Genomic DNA, 12595 nt, shown 5'->3' on the forward strand with positions numbered 1-12595 from the left:
TCGTAGTATGGGCTGATGGTTGGAGTTACCACTTGGTTACCACTCTTGCTTTAAGTACTTATATTTGTCTATGCTCAAAAGTCAGAGAATGACACTTTGACAGTTGAAGCACCACCCCAGCATCCGTTCCTGTGTAAATCATGCCTCACGCATGCGCAGCACCTTATATTAGATTATAATTGAAATAAATCCAGCCTTAAGCCCCCAAGGACTTGGAGAAAGGCGATTACCTTTATCTTATTTGTGCCAACGCACCAAACTTATGTCCTAACATCATTTTTATTTCCTCAAAGGTCCGCCATCTTTTTCGTCACCAACAATTAATGGCGCGAATTTTAAAAAAGAAATAAAATTTGTTGGAGTAATAAAACTGTTGTTGGCTGTTGTTAAATTAAATTACACATAAAATGTTGTAAATGTTTGTTTTTGGTACGTGAGTAAATGTAAAGTATTGTATTTAGCGCCAAAATAAACATTTTGCATCGTCAATAACATTTCCGCAGCGGCGCATGCGTGAACGCTCGGAACGCGATGCGGTTCCTGTCAAAAATATGCAAATGAATCCATAAAAACACCATTCCACAAACTAATATACTATCTTCACTACTTCATACATCTTAGAAAGACGTATTTTTAGTAATGGATCACTGTTTAAGTTGAGTTTTAAGCGTTTTTTTGAGTAGAGAGGTAGTATTTGCGTCCCTGTCGGGCGCATTTGCGCATGCTCAGTTGTAATGTTTATATTATTAGTATTTGAGCTGTGTATCACGTAAACTATAACTACCACAGGCGTAGCGCCAATACTGAGGGCCAGTGCCCGCCCCACCCCGCCTGGGGTAGTTAAATATTTCTTGCTTATTTCGCCCAAGCATTGTTGTTGCCGCCGCGGCGCTGGCTGTTGTGTATTGTTTAGAGGCGCGTTTTCAAGCAAATATATTAACATTATACCAACACAGCTTTGTAACAACTTTATTTAACGTTTAATATATATTTAACGGTTATAAAGGATATTTAGAGCAGGATGCACCGCGATGCACAAGTGTAAATAATTTGCATCGAGACTGCAGTTTGGTGGAACTTATCAGTGGTAGATTTTGTCGCTGTACAGTGTTGTTCTTTTGTTTTGTTGTTAATATAAATTTGTTGTTGTTGTTTTATTGTTTATTTCAATAAACAAGTAAGGCTGTGAGTGTAATTTTTGGATTTTATGACGCGTTTTCGACTGACGAACGCAACGGACTGTGATCGTGCGAATTTTGTGAGAAAAGGGAATTTTTCGTCGTTTATTGAGTTTTTCGTTGGATTAATTTCGCGTAAATGCAGTGTTTAATTTATCCGAGTGCATTTAAGATGCGAGACCAGTTTTTCGTAAGTAGAATTTACACTTTTATGATTATATTTCGATGTATTTTACGTGTTTTCATACCTAAACTATCATAAAACATAAATAATAATCATGAAAAAAAAATTAAAATTATATTTTAAAATTTATCCACTCTCCTGTATTCAATAGGTACTTTTTAACTGCTTGTATTTTCAATATTCTACACAACAAATTCTTATATAAAATTTTCTTATAATTAGTTATAATATTTCCGAAAAACGAAACACCAAAAAAACATTTCTCGAACGCTGCGTAAAAAGTTTGAATTCCGAACTTCAGAACTTATGAGCACGTGATCTGTCGCTCATGACAGGTCGACCAATCAGGGCGACGCTCATGAGCGGCTGGCCAATGGCGGCGCGCCGCTTTACAGCGCCGTGCTCAACAGCTGATAAGGGATGGAAAAAGGAATGCGTATTCTTGAATCGTATTTTTAGAGGAAAATACTGGGTTTTTTTAGTTGCTGGCTCTTTGTTTTTTTGAAGGGTTAGTTATGTGTTTTTTTTATGTATAGAGTTATTATTGTGTTTAGACAATATTACTGTTATTGATACTACGTACAGACAAAAATATGATTGAAAATTAATACACTAAAGAAAAACTGATTTCTAGGTCAGTTTGTATGGAAATTCCCCGTAAAAAATTACCTATTTTCAATGCTCTAGTGTCTATTTGTAATTTTGGCAGTAAATAATTAAATTTATCGTCTATATCTCGGAATAGATTATTGTTGCTTGAAACGTCCCAAGTTTTTATGTTTTATAAATATGTATGAAGCTTAAATTTTGAACATACATTCCCCACTAGAAGTATTAGAGCACGAGCGTCGAAAACGGAAGTCTGAAAAAAAAATCGAGGCTCCTACGGGGGTGAAATTGGGGATGAAAGTTTGTATGAAAGAGAAACAACGAAATTCCACTAGAAACGTGCAAAGGAAAAATCACTGACGATCTGATCTAGACTAGTTATTAGGAAACTGCTAAAGACCACGATGATGTGGAGATCCGTTGAGCACTACATTTAGGGTTGCCAGATGGTCGGGATTCGGCGGGATTCTCCCGATTTTTAGCATGTGTTCCCGATTCCCGACAAAGTGAAAATTGTCCCGAAAAACAGCTTCACGTTATAAAACAATAATTTCATGTTCCGGACTGTCGTGGAGCGAGCCAGCGACCCGCGTCGAGCCCGTCAGCGCTCGATCGGGGCGCGCGTGCTGAGATTGGGCAGAGCAGCTGACATAGTGCCAATAATGTAAAATATCGTTGTTTTTAATACAATTACTTTAATTTGAATGGTTTTTTTTCCCGACTTAAGTCCCAAAATCCCGAAAATATTATATTTTTTCCCGATAATAGCGCCATTCGATCTGGCAACCCTCTACAACCTACATACAGAATCAGGCAGAAGTTTTATTTATTCCCTTCTTTTCCTCACAAGTGTGATGAAAATCATTGTGTGTGCCAACTGCCACGGGTGGTACAAGAATTATGAACTCGTGTTAATTAAGCCCTCGCTCTCCGCTTCGGGCTTCAATTCACAGTCGTTCGTAGATTATTGTTTACCACCCCACAATTTACTATAATTAAATATGGTTTTTAGACCCACGCGGATGTGCACGCTTTTCATAAGATTTGAGCTAGAAATTCCATACAAAATGATCCGTTTCCAGTGGCCTCGATTGAAGAAGCTGAGGGCTCATGTATCGTTCATATAGGTACTACCTTCAGCCCTAAACTTCATCGGCGTGCTACTTATTTATACCTTTATAAAAAAAAATTAGCCCCCGACGCAAAAAGACGGGAGCTACGCTGCCACAGACAGCCAGACATTATCGTGAAACATACAGTCAGCAGCAGAATTAAGTTGCTAAGCGGGCCAGGTGTTCAAAATGATCTTAACGCGACTTTATTGTTAAGAGAATAGGAGCGTTTAGCAACTTCTGCTGCTGACTGTATGTTTGACGATAATGTCTGGCTGTCTGTGGCATCAAACTCTCCAACGGTTGGACCGATTTCGATGCAGGTTTTTTACGTGAAAGCAAGTTTCCTTGCGGTGGTTCTTAGCTATGTTTAACAATAGAAGTACATAGTTTGAAAAGTATCAGCTATTTTCCAAAAGAATGTAAAGCAGCACCTACGTAATACGAAAGGGCTACGCTGGGACGGTAGGACAGTGCAAAATTATGTACCTACTTTTGATGTACATACATACTTATAAAAAGAGCGAGTTCATCGCCAACAAACTGCCCCGCAGTTTGGCGAATCTTTGTATTGTGGTACACATATTTTATATTTCCATGTTATTTTCAATAAAATATAAAATTGGCATAAAATATTTTTACAGTAGGTACATATGGGGCTACTTTTTCGCACTAGTGCGTAAAATAGCACTTTTCGTGCGTTTTCGAAACTTTAAAGTGCCATATGTACTGTAAAACGTTGTTCGATACACGTGCGATAAGGTAATTCGCAACTCGTGTCGATTTAAAACACTCCCTTCGGTCGTGTTTTAATTTATCGCCACTCGTTTCGAATTTCCTCTTTTTTGCACTTGTATCGAAAATAACTATTTTTGGCATATAAAGGTTTAAAAAAAAAATTTAAGTAACAGTTATTTTTTATAGTTAAACTCAGTAATTACTGTTGCTGTCTGTGACAGCGCTCGGGTCAACGCCTCAGCAGTAACTAGGGTTGCCAGATCGAAAGGCGCTATTATCGGGAAAAAATATAAATTTTTCGGGATTTTGGGCCTTAAGTCGGGAAAAAAAACTATTCAAATTAAATTAATTGTATTAAAAACAACGATATTTTACATTATTGGCACTACGTCAGCTGCTCTGGCCAATCTCGCCACGCGCGCCCCGCGCGCGCGCTGACGGGCTCGACGCGGGTCGCTGGCTCGCTCGACGGCAGTTCGGAACGTGAAATTATTGTTTTATAACGTGAAGCTGTTTTTCGGGACAATTTTCACTTTGTCGGGAATCGGGAACACATGCTAAAAATCGGGAAAATCCCGCCGAATCCCGACCATCTGGCAACCCTAGCAGTAACGTTGCAACATGAATGCTACGGCGCTGCAGTCCTCATCCGAATGCTACATTAACACATTCACCGTGCTCCGAGCGTAGCCAATGACAAGGTATTCCCATTATTGGCGAAGCCTACGAATAGAGAAACGTTCTCAAAATTTCTGGTTATTTTCATGAGAAAATTTTCATGCTAGTTTCCACTTAGAAAGGTCCCGTGCAAATTAGGAATGATTACTCAATGTTCTTAACTGTGGCACAGAATAAATAATATTACAAAGTACAGAAGACTCGCTCTCTAACAAAACGCGTCTGTTACGATCAGCACAGATATGGCCGCTAGGTGGCGACAGCGCCTATTATGGCTTTCCCCAAAATTGGGGCCGAACGGATGTACTTTTAGCTACCTGTAGCAAAGCGACGAAATCGCGGAGTGAGACAACGCCTGACTGTGGACGACTCCCGCGGTATTCGGAAAACAAAATCCGTTCTAGAGAAGAGAACGATACGATATGTACTCGATACAAACTAGGTTAGATTTCAACTAGATATCTTTTGCAGCTCAATTCGGGCAACCAATGTGACTTTTACGTTAAATTATCGTTTTGAGATCTAAAAATACATAACGACGTTTTAGTCATTGTGAAAATCGTTGAAGAGTATCTCCAGAATCGCGGAAATGTCAGATTTGACAGGCTAGATCTTAAAAACATCGTTGTCGTGTCTTGGTGATGTCTAATAGATATCTAGTTCTAAATCCGAATCGGGCCCTCAATCATTTGCTGTTGTTTCATTTAGCACTTACATTACCATTTACGACCCTGAATGATGACTCACGTTAGACCGGGCCGTGTCCGGGCCGGAGCTTGCGGACCTTCGTTTTCTATGGAAAGCATCACGTGATCACCTCTGTCATCTGCCATAGAAAAGTCAGCGCCGGAAACTCCGGCCCGGACACGGCCCGGTATAACCTGAGTCATCCTTTATTGGCATGTATTTCACGTCTCATAGAAATCGAAACTAACTGTAGAAACTACAGTAACTGTGTTTGTGTGTGTGTGTGTGTGTGTGTGTGTGTGTGTGTGTGTGTGTGTGTGCTGTAGTAACTGTGTCATTTTGCCGGGACATCAAAGGGGCTACCGCGAAAACCGTTTTTCGCAAACTGCGGGGATCTTCTCTTTTACTCCAATGAAGACGTAATTAGAGTAACAAAGAAAAATGCTCGCAATTTGCGAACTTAGATTTTCGCGGTTATAGTCCTGTTAGCCGCGACCACGACCAGTGAAACCTGTGTCGAAACGTCGGTAAATCTGTAATTGAATAAGTTTCGCGTAAAGGGGCCCACTGATTAACAGTCCGCCGCTAGGTATCGGCCTGTCAGTTAGAACAAAAATTTGACAGTTCCGAACAACTGACAGGCCGATACCGTCCGGCGGACTGTTAATCAGTGGGCCCCTTTAGACCCGTCTATAAATGTGAGTTAACTGTAGAAAGCTTTGGCAATAAACGTGCAGAAATAAAATACAGAGACAATTTCATGGGAACTTTGCAATTTTTGAAAATTGTTAAGTCGATTCAATTCATCCCTGCATCCACTTTACCGACGCCATGCCTTCCTCGCCCAAGTGCTACGTGTGCTACGCCGCTCGTAGCAGCGTTTTCCTCGTAGTAGCGAAAACTCTATGGGCCCGATTCTGATTTTGCAATAGACATCTACTAGATATCTTTTAGACATCACCAAAATACGATAACGATATTTTTAGGATATAACCGTTCAAATTTGATATTTCCACGATTCTGGAGATACTCTTGAACGATTTTCACAATGTCTAAATCTAAAACGTCTCATGTATTTTTAGATCTCAAAACGATTTTGAAACGATCTTAAAACGATAATTTAACGTAAAAGTGACATTGGTTGCCCGAATTGAGCTGCAAAAGATATCTAGTTGAAATCTAAACTAGTTGGTATCATAGTACATATCGTATCGTTCTCTTCTCTAGATCGGATCTTGTTTTCCGAATACCGCGGTATGTACCTAGACCTACCTAGCGGGGCGTCGATGGAACTGAATACTTGCCCATAGTTGGTCAAGCAGATCCCGTCAGTAGAAAAAGGCGGCAAATTTGAAAAAAGTAGGCTCGAAGGGATATCGTCCCATAGAAAATTTGAATTTCGCGCCTTTTTCTACTGACAAGATTTGCTTGACCAACTATACTTTTCAGACAGTTGAATCATTAAGACGAAAGTGGATGACTACCCCGAACCGCTTTTTCACACAAACGTAGTCCTCTTTTCCTCTCTGGATGTTAAACTTATTTAAAATATTTTGATGCAGTTTGATGTGTATTATTATGAATCACGGCTATGTGCCCTTTCTTTTCCTCAAAAGGAATAAAAACGGAACCCTTATAGGGTCACTCGTGCGTCTGTCTGCCTGTCTGCCCCCCCCCCCCCCCTTTATCTCCGAAACTACTAGGTCAAAAATTTGGAAAAAAATATACAAAATAGTTTTTTACCTAATATAGACAGAAAAACCTATTAGAAAAGTGCAGTTAAGCGTGAATCGGACTTAATTTACGGAACCCTTGGAACGCGAGTCCAACTCGCACTGGGCCGGTTTTTAATTATTATATGAGTTAAGGAGCTTATTAAAAAAATTGTAAGTATGTAGGGTTAGTTGTTGATCAATGAAACACTAAAAGTTTAAGCCTTCCTATCTCTGGTGTTTTTAAAGTTATGAGTGTGATATTTCGTATGAAGATAAACAATTTATTTGGCTATCATATGGCGTTCTTGGTTTCTACTTATTTTTAACAGTTTCTGTATTATAAAGCTTTTTTTGAAAAATGAGTTTTGTTTCATTGTGTACTTGTGCATGTTTTCAATGAAACACTCTAATTTTTACAGTGAAACAGATGTAATATATATAGTCTACCATGAAACATCCTTAATAAACATTGAAACGTTGTAATAAATAAGTTACATTAATACATACATCCTTTCAATCAATTAATGAGAAAGGAAAGGAGAAAATAGTGGTAGGCTGAAATTTGTTATTTAAAAGGTTTCCAAAATATGGAATCATTATAAGATTGCTGAAATATCTAAAAGCGAAAGACTTGTTTCATTGTACGCACACCTAAGTTTCATTGTGAATCGAAAATCTGGTCGGCACTTACGGCATGCTGCGAGAAAGGCGCCTTTTATGTCCACGGAGCATGATTGCCAACTAGGTGGACGCGGGAGGGTTTTAAGCATCTCCATGCTTGATATCATACACTTTCTTGCAACATAGTGATTATAAACGACTGTTTCAATGTTAGACATGTGACCTTAACCTTGCCATCAATAAAACATTCAACATATAAACTATCCTATCTCAGCCATTTCTAAAGTTAAGTATCTTATATTATGTCATATGATAGACAAATTATTATCAATTTTCATGGTATTTTAGTTTCACAAAATTCCCACATAGTCTTTAATTAATTAAAAAAATAATGAGTTTGTTTCATTGTGTACTAATACTGGTGTTCAGTGAACATCATGTTTCATTGTTTACTACATAAATATGTTTCATTGTGAGACTAGGGGGTGTTTTTTTAAGAAATTTAAAAATATTTAGCTCCAAAGTAACTTTAATACACATAGAACACAACAAAAAATGAAATAACGCCAAACTAGACTCTATATCTTGGTAAAAAATTGCGAAACATAAATGAAAAATATTACTTTTGTCACACGAATTCACAATAACGCTCGTAGCAACGTGCTCCTTCTCCGAGGCGCGCTCGCGTATTGGGGAGGTGCTGGGGGTCCTTGAGCCTGCCCTTGCTTGATAGACGGCACTAGCTGATAAAACCTAGTTTCCGAGATATCGCAAAGTTTCACTGTGTACGATTGTTTCAATGTTCGACAACTGACCCTACCTATGAAATTTGTTTGATTCCGCTCCTATGTATGGCAATAGTCACGTGACTTTTCGTACCATCTGTCATTCAGCTATATCTTTTCTTTTCGTTTGACATGTGTCAATATACAATTGTCGTCTTAGTCTCGCAGTTTGAAGACTCGAACTTTAGGCGTCTCACTTCGTTCTAGCGCCAAAATATCTCGTCAGAAATGATTGCCTTTCCTTTCATTCCTTGGTTAACAATCTACTATTCTTAGTAATGCCGGTAGGAATCGAATTGACTGAAGCCGCTAATGTGATTTATTTTTTATATAATTCTTTATGTTTAATTCCTTATAAAATTCTCCATCAGTGACTTTTTGAACGAACTAAAATTTATGAAACAGCGAATTAGTATCGCAATACAGCGAGGAAACGCGGCCAGCCTTCAGTGGGCACGGGCCCTGCCCGTTGACGGCGATTTAGGGCAATTTTTTTACCTGTAGCATAGTGTAGTAGGTTTAGTAAGTGTTATTATGTTGTGTTTTTTTTTTAGTTCTATGTGTTAATAAACGAATTCCCACTAAAATTACCTCCATCAAAATTAGCTTTACGTGAACCCCTTTCCGTTTACGTACGTACAGTCACCTGCAATAATATTATAAGATGTAGTGATCTAAGATAACTTTGCACCGACTTGAACTAAACAAAGTGAGGGAGTGTCATTATAAACGTCATATTTCATAGAAATATGACATTAATGATGATATGCCATATTTTGTCATTACAAATTAATGCTTTGCAGAGTTAGCCTAGTCCGATCTTTAGCATATATGAGACCTCTTTTTATATCTGGAGTTTTTGTTAGGTAATTTTAAAATAATTTTAAGCGCAAATTCATGTGTTATCATGTTTTTTCAGCGTATTTATGTTCGATTAAACTCTTATCGCATAAAGGAGTACGACCATTCAAAAGCATTACGTGCCCCACATGCGGTAGGTACCCGTACCACGACTTTGACACTGACATATTCGCTAGGGCAGTGGTTCCTAACCTTTTCAGTCCGGTCACCCCTATGACTAACTAGGGAACCTGATTTTACCCGTCCTCCCAATGGTAATAAAAAATAAAACGTGTACGTTTGTTGTATTATTATAATAGGTTAGCTTATTACCCCCGTAAAATACCAGTTTTACCCCCACGGGGGTAATTACCCCCAGGTTAGGAACCACTGCGCTAGAGACTACGTACGACTGTACGTCCTACAATAACATGTTACCTACTCTTCGGAGGCCGCAAAAATATGTGACACACTCATATGACTCTACAATGATTTGTAGATCTTATGATCGTGTTCAGATACTTTTGCGGCCTTCGTTGTGTAACATATTATTGCAGGTGACTGTATGCACAGTGGTGTAATTTTCTTGCAGACAAATTTATGAACAAACTCTCATATAGAATATAACATGTCTCCTTAACTTTACACTAATAAAATAGCACGCACAGTGGTCCACCTAATTTCATGCAGACAAAATGAACAGGCTAGTAATATATAATATAATGTCCCCTACACTAATAATATATAGGTAGGTACGTATAACTAGGCGTCTCTCTAAAGCGGCTGGGCGTGGCGCTTTTCAGCGGCGCGCTGTGATTGGTCGACTCCGTCGCTGTTCAGGGGGCGAGACCGCCACTTAAAAGGGGCTGAAATACTGAAATGTACTGGTGTAAAGTGGATTATGAATTTATGTTCCTTTATGTTATGTATTATATATGTTTTACATTATGTTGCTCTTTATTGTGCTTGGTTTGATATTTTTTTGGTTTATCTTTATTACTAAAAACAAAGATTTAAATTAACTGTTTTATTTTTTAATTCTGCAAAGTAGTTTGAAAAGAAAATGATTTATTTATTAGTATCAATATTCCATTGGTAACATAATTATTTAAAAATAAGAACGATTAACCAATTTAAATGAATTAACGTTGTTTTTCAAACCTCCTGTAACAAATACGTTACTCATCTTATTATATTTTTGTCACTAGGTACATATTTTATTTACACGCACGTAGTAGTTTAAAAATATTAGTAAACACAAATGATTATTAGGTCACCAAAACGTATACATATATACAAATATAATACAGGAATACGCATTTAGAATAAAATTAATGCAAATGAAAGTAACACGTAAATTCATAACATTTAGCAGAGATTCAAATTTGTCCCCTAGGAATTCAAAGGTTTCCACTCGCAGCTTTTTGTTTAAGTATTTTCTTATGGTAATGATTTTCATGTATTTTTTTTAAATAAAACGTAACCGGATACAGTAATCATTTGTTAACAATATATGTACATATATTATTATTTAATTTAATGGGACTTAATAGCATATACCTATATCTACTTTCTCGCGTAGTCTTTCTCCGAGACGGGGACAATGCCGTCCTCGAAACGTCCGAGGTAATTTAAAAACTTAAGTATACGCGATTAATTCCCGAGTAAATAATACTGTACAGCGACAAAATCTAAGAAAATAAAAATATTTTAGATCACAATGACACGCATTAACTTATAACAAAGAAAAATCAATACTTTAAGTTAAATAGTAATTAAAATGTAACGACTGATAGTTAATTAGAAAACGTCGATAAAAAGCAATTGGTGTGAGTGAGCGGGACGGAGGATAATTTATTGATTTGCGCGGGAACGAGACGGAAGATACTGAGATGCTGTATGCAGTGAGACAGGTGAGTTTTAATTAAAAATGGAACATTTCAGCAAAAAGTGAAGTAGAAGGAAGAAAGTTACAAGTCCGTGTCGCAATTTTAGGATTCCGTGCCTGATGGTTATGTGAACATACACTACGAGTTACGTAATAGCTATGCTATATGTTTATCCATCTGTTTGTTTTTTATACTAAACTGCTATTATCATACTTTCTTATTGAATACAGAAACACTCATTTTTTTCACTCTCTACGATTGTAAGTTTAGTTATTTACAAAAAATCATATGAACATTATTAACGTACAATTTTCTAAACAACCGATTAAATGTGAGTCCGAGTTTCGTGTATCACACATTTTTTGACGAAATTTTTATTATATTTTTGTAAGATCGATCACGTTTGACCTGTAACTAAAAAAAAACCCTTGATCTATAGGTAACGAACTATTTTCAGCATGTTTTCTTTTTAAAATGCAGGCCCAATATTTAGTGGAGATAGGTAGTTAGAAAAAATCTTAAAAAGTGAAGGTCAATATTTTTTTTTATGATATAGGAGGCAAACGAGCAGACGGAGCACCTGATGGTAAGCGATTACCGCCGCCCATGGACACCCACAACACCAGAAGGGTTGCAAGCGCGTTGCCGGCCTTTAAGATGAGAGTACGCTCAATATTTTTTCGGCAATATTAGTCAATCATACAAAAAGAAACAAATAAGTATACTTCTTATTATTATCTGTTTGTAATAAAAATCTTTTATCAGAAATAAATTCATTCATAATTAATAGACCAAGGTATTTTATTTGTAAATTCAAAACAACTAAGCTCAATTACGAACAAATCTGGATATTGACTAATTTCATGAAACATAATATTAAAATAAGTTAACGTCTTTACTTAAAACTGAGAACGTATCAGGACTTTGAACTTAAAACATAAATAAAAGATAATTCGACAAAACACCACATTGAATCCTTTCTTCAAAATGTTTGCTTATTCGCCCACTGTTTTATTTTTCCCGCCCAAACAAACATAACATAACAGACGTAAACGATTGAATTTAAATGATTTTTATTTATACAGAAACAACAATGGCGGTTTACTTGGGAAAAACAATAATATTGGATATTTTGTCTCGGTTTGTTTAGAAGGCACCACTGTGCGGCGAAATTTGTTTTGATAATAATGGGGTTATAATTTTGTTTCGTTTTTTTTTTCAATGTAATAGCAATATTATGTGTAAATATGACAATAACATAAGAACAGAACAGAACATCTAATATTGAGCATAGTTTAGCAATAGCTTAGCATAGTACCTAGAAGTCCGTCTAAGCTAACTGTGCAGTGTGCACGGACTTGGACAGAACAAAGTGAGGAATTGTCATAATAAACTTATTTTTTATAGAAGTCTGATATTAATGCTGACATGGCCACGCTTGGTTATAATAAAAGCCGTGCAGAACTGCACACTTAGCATGTTCAGACTCTACTTAACATAAATATTTATATTTAAAGTTGAATTTTTTAAATTCGCGATGTTTATTTGTCTCTTAGTTA

The 12595-nt window shown here is 37.0% G+C and overlaps 1 protein-coding gene across 3 annotated transcripts in view; it reads left to right on the forward strand.

The window, feature by feature from the left end:
* Positions 1-12595, forward strand: part of LOC134658340 (forkhead box protein P1) — a 66665-nt gene that overhangs the window by 33134 nt on the left and 20936 nt on the right. Inside the window, exon 1 of one of the 3 annotated variants that reach the window (XM_063513966.1) lies at positions 372-1368. The exons of the other annotated variants lie outside the window; for them this stretch is intronic. Coding sequence (XP_063370036.1) covers positions 1318-1368 — 51 coding nt within the window. The 5' untranslated portion in view covers positions 372-1317. Of the gene's footprint in view, positions 1-371; positions 1369-12595 lie in introns of those variants that run through there. 3 annotated transcript variants of the gene reach the window in all.

The sequence above is a fragment of the Cydia amplana genome, chromosome 22, assembly GCF_948474715.1.
Source record: "Cydia amplana chromosome 22, ilCydAmpl1.1, whole genome shotgun sequence".
NCBI lineage: Eukaryota > Metazoa > Arthropoda > Insecta > Lepidoptera > Tortricidae > Cydia > Cydia amplana.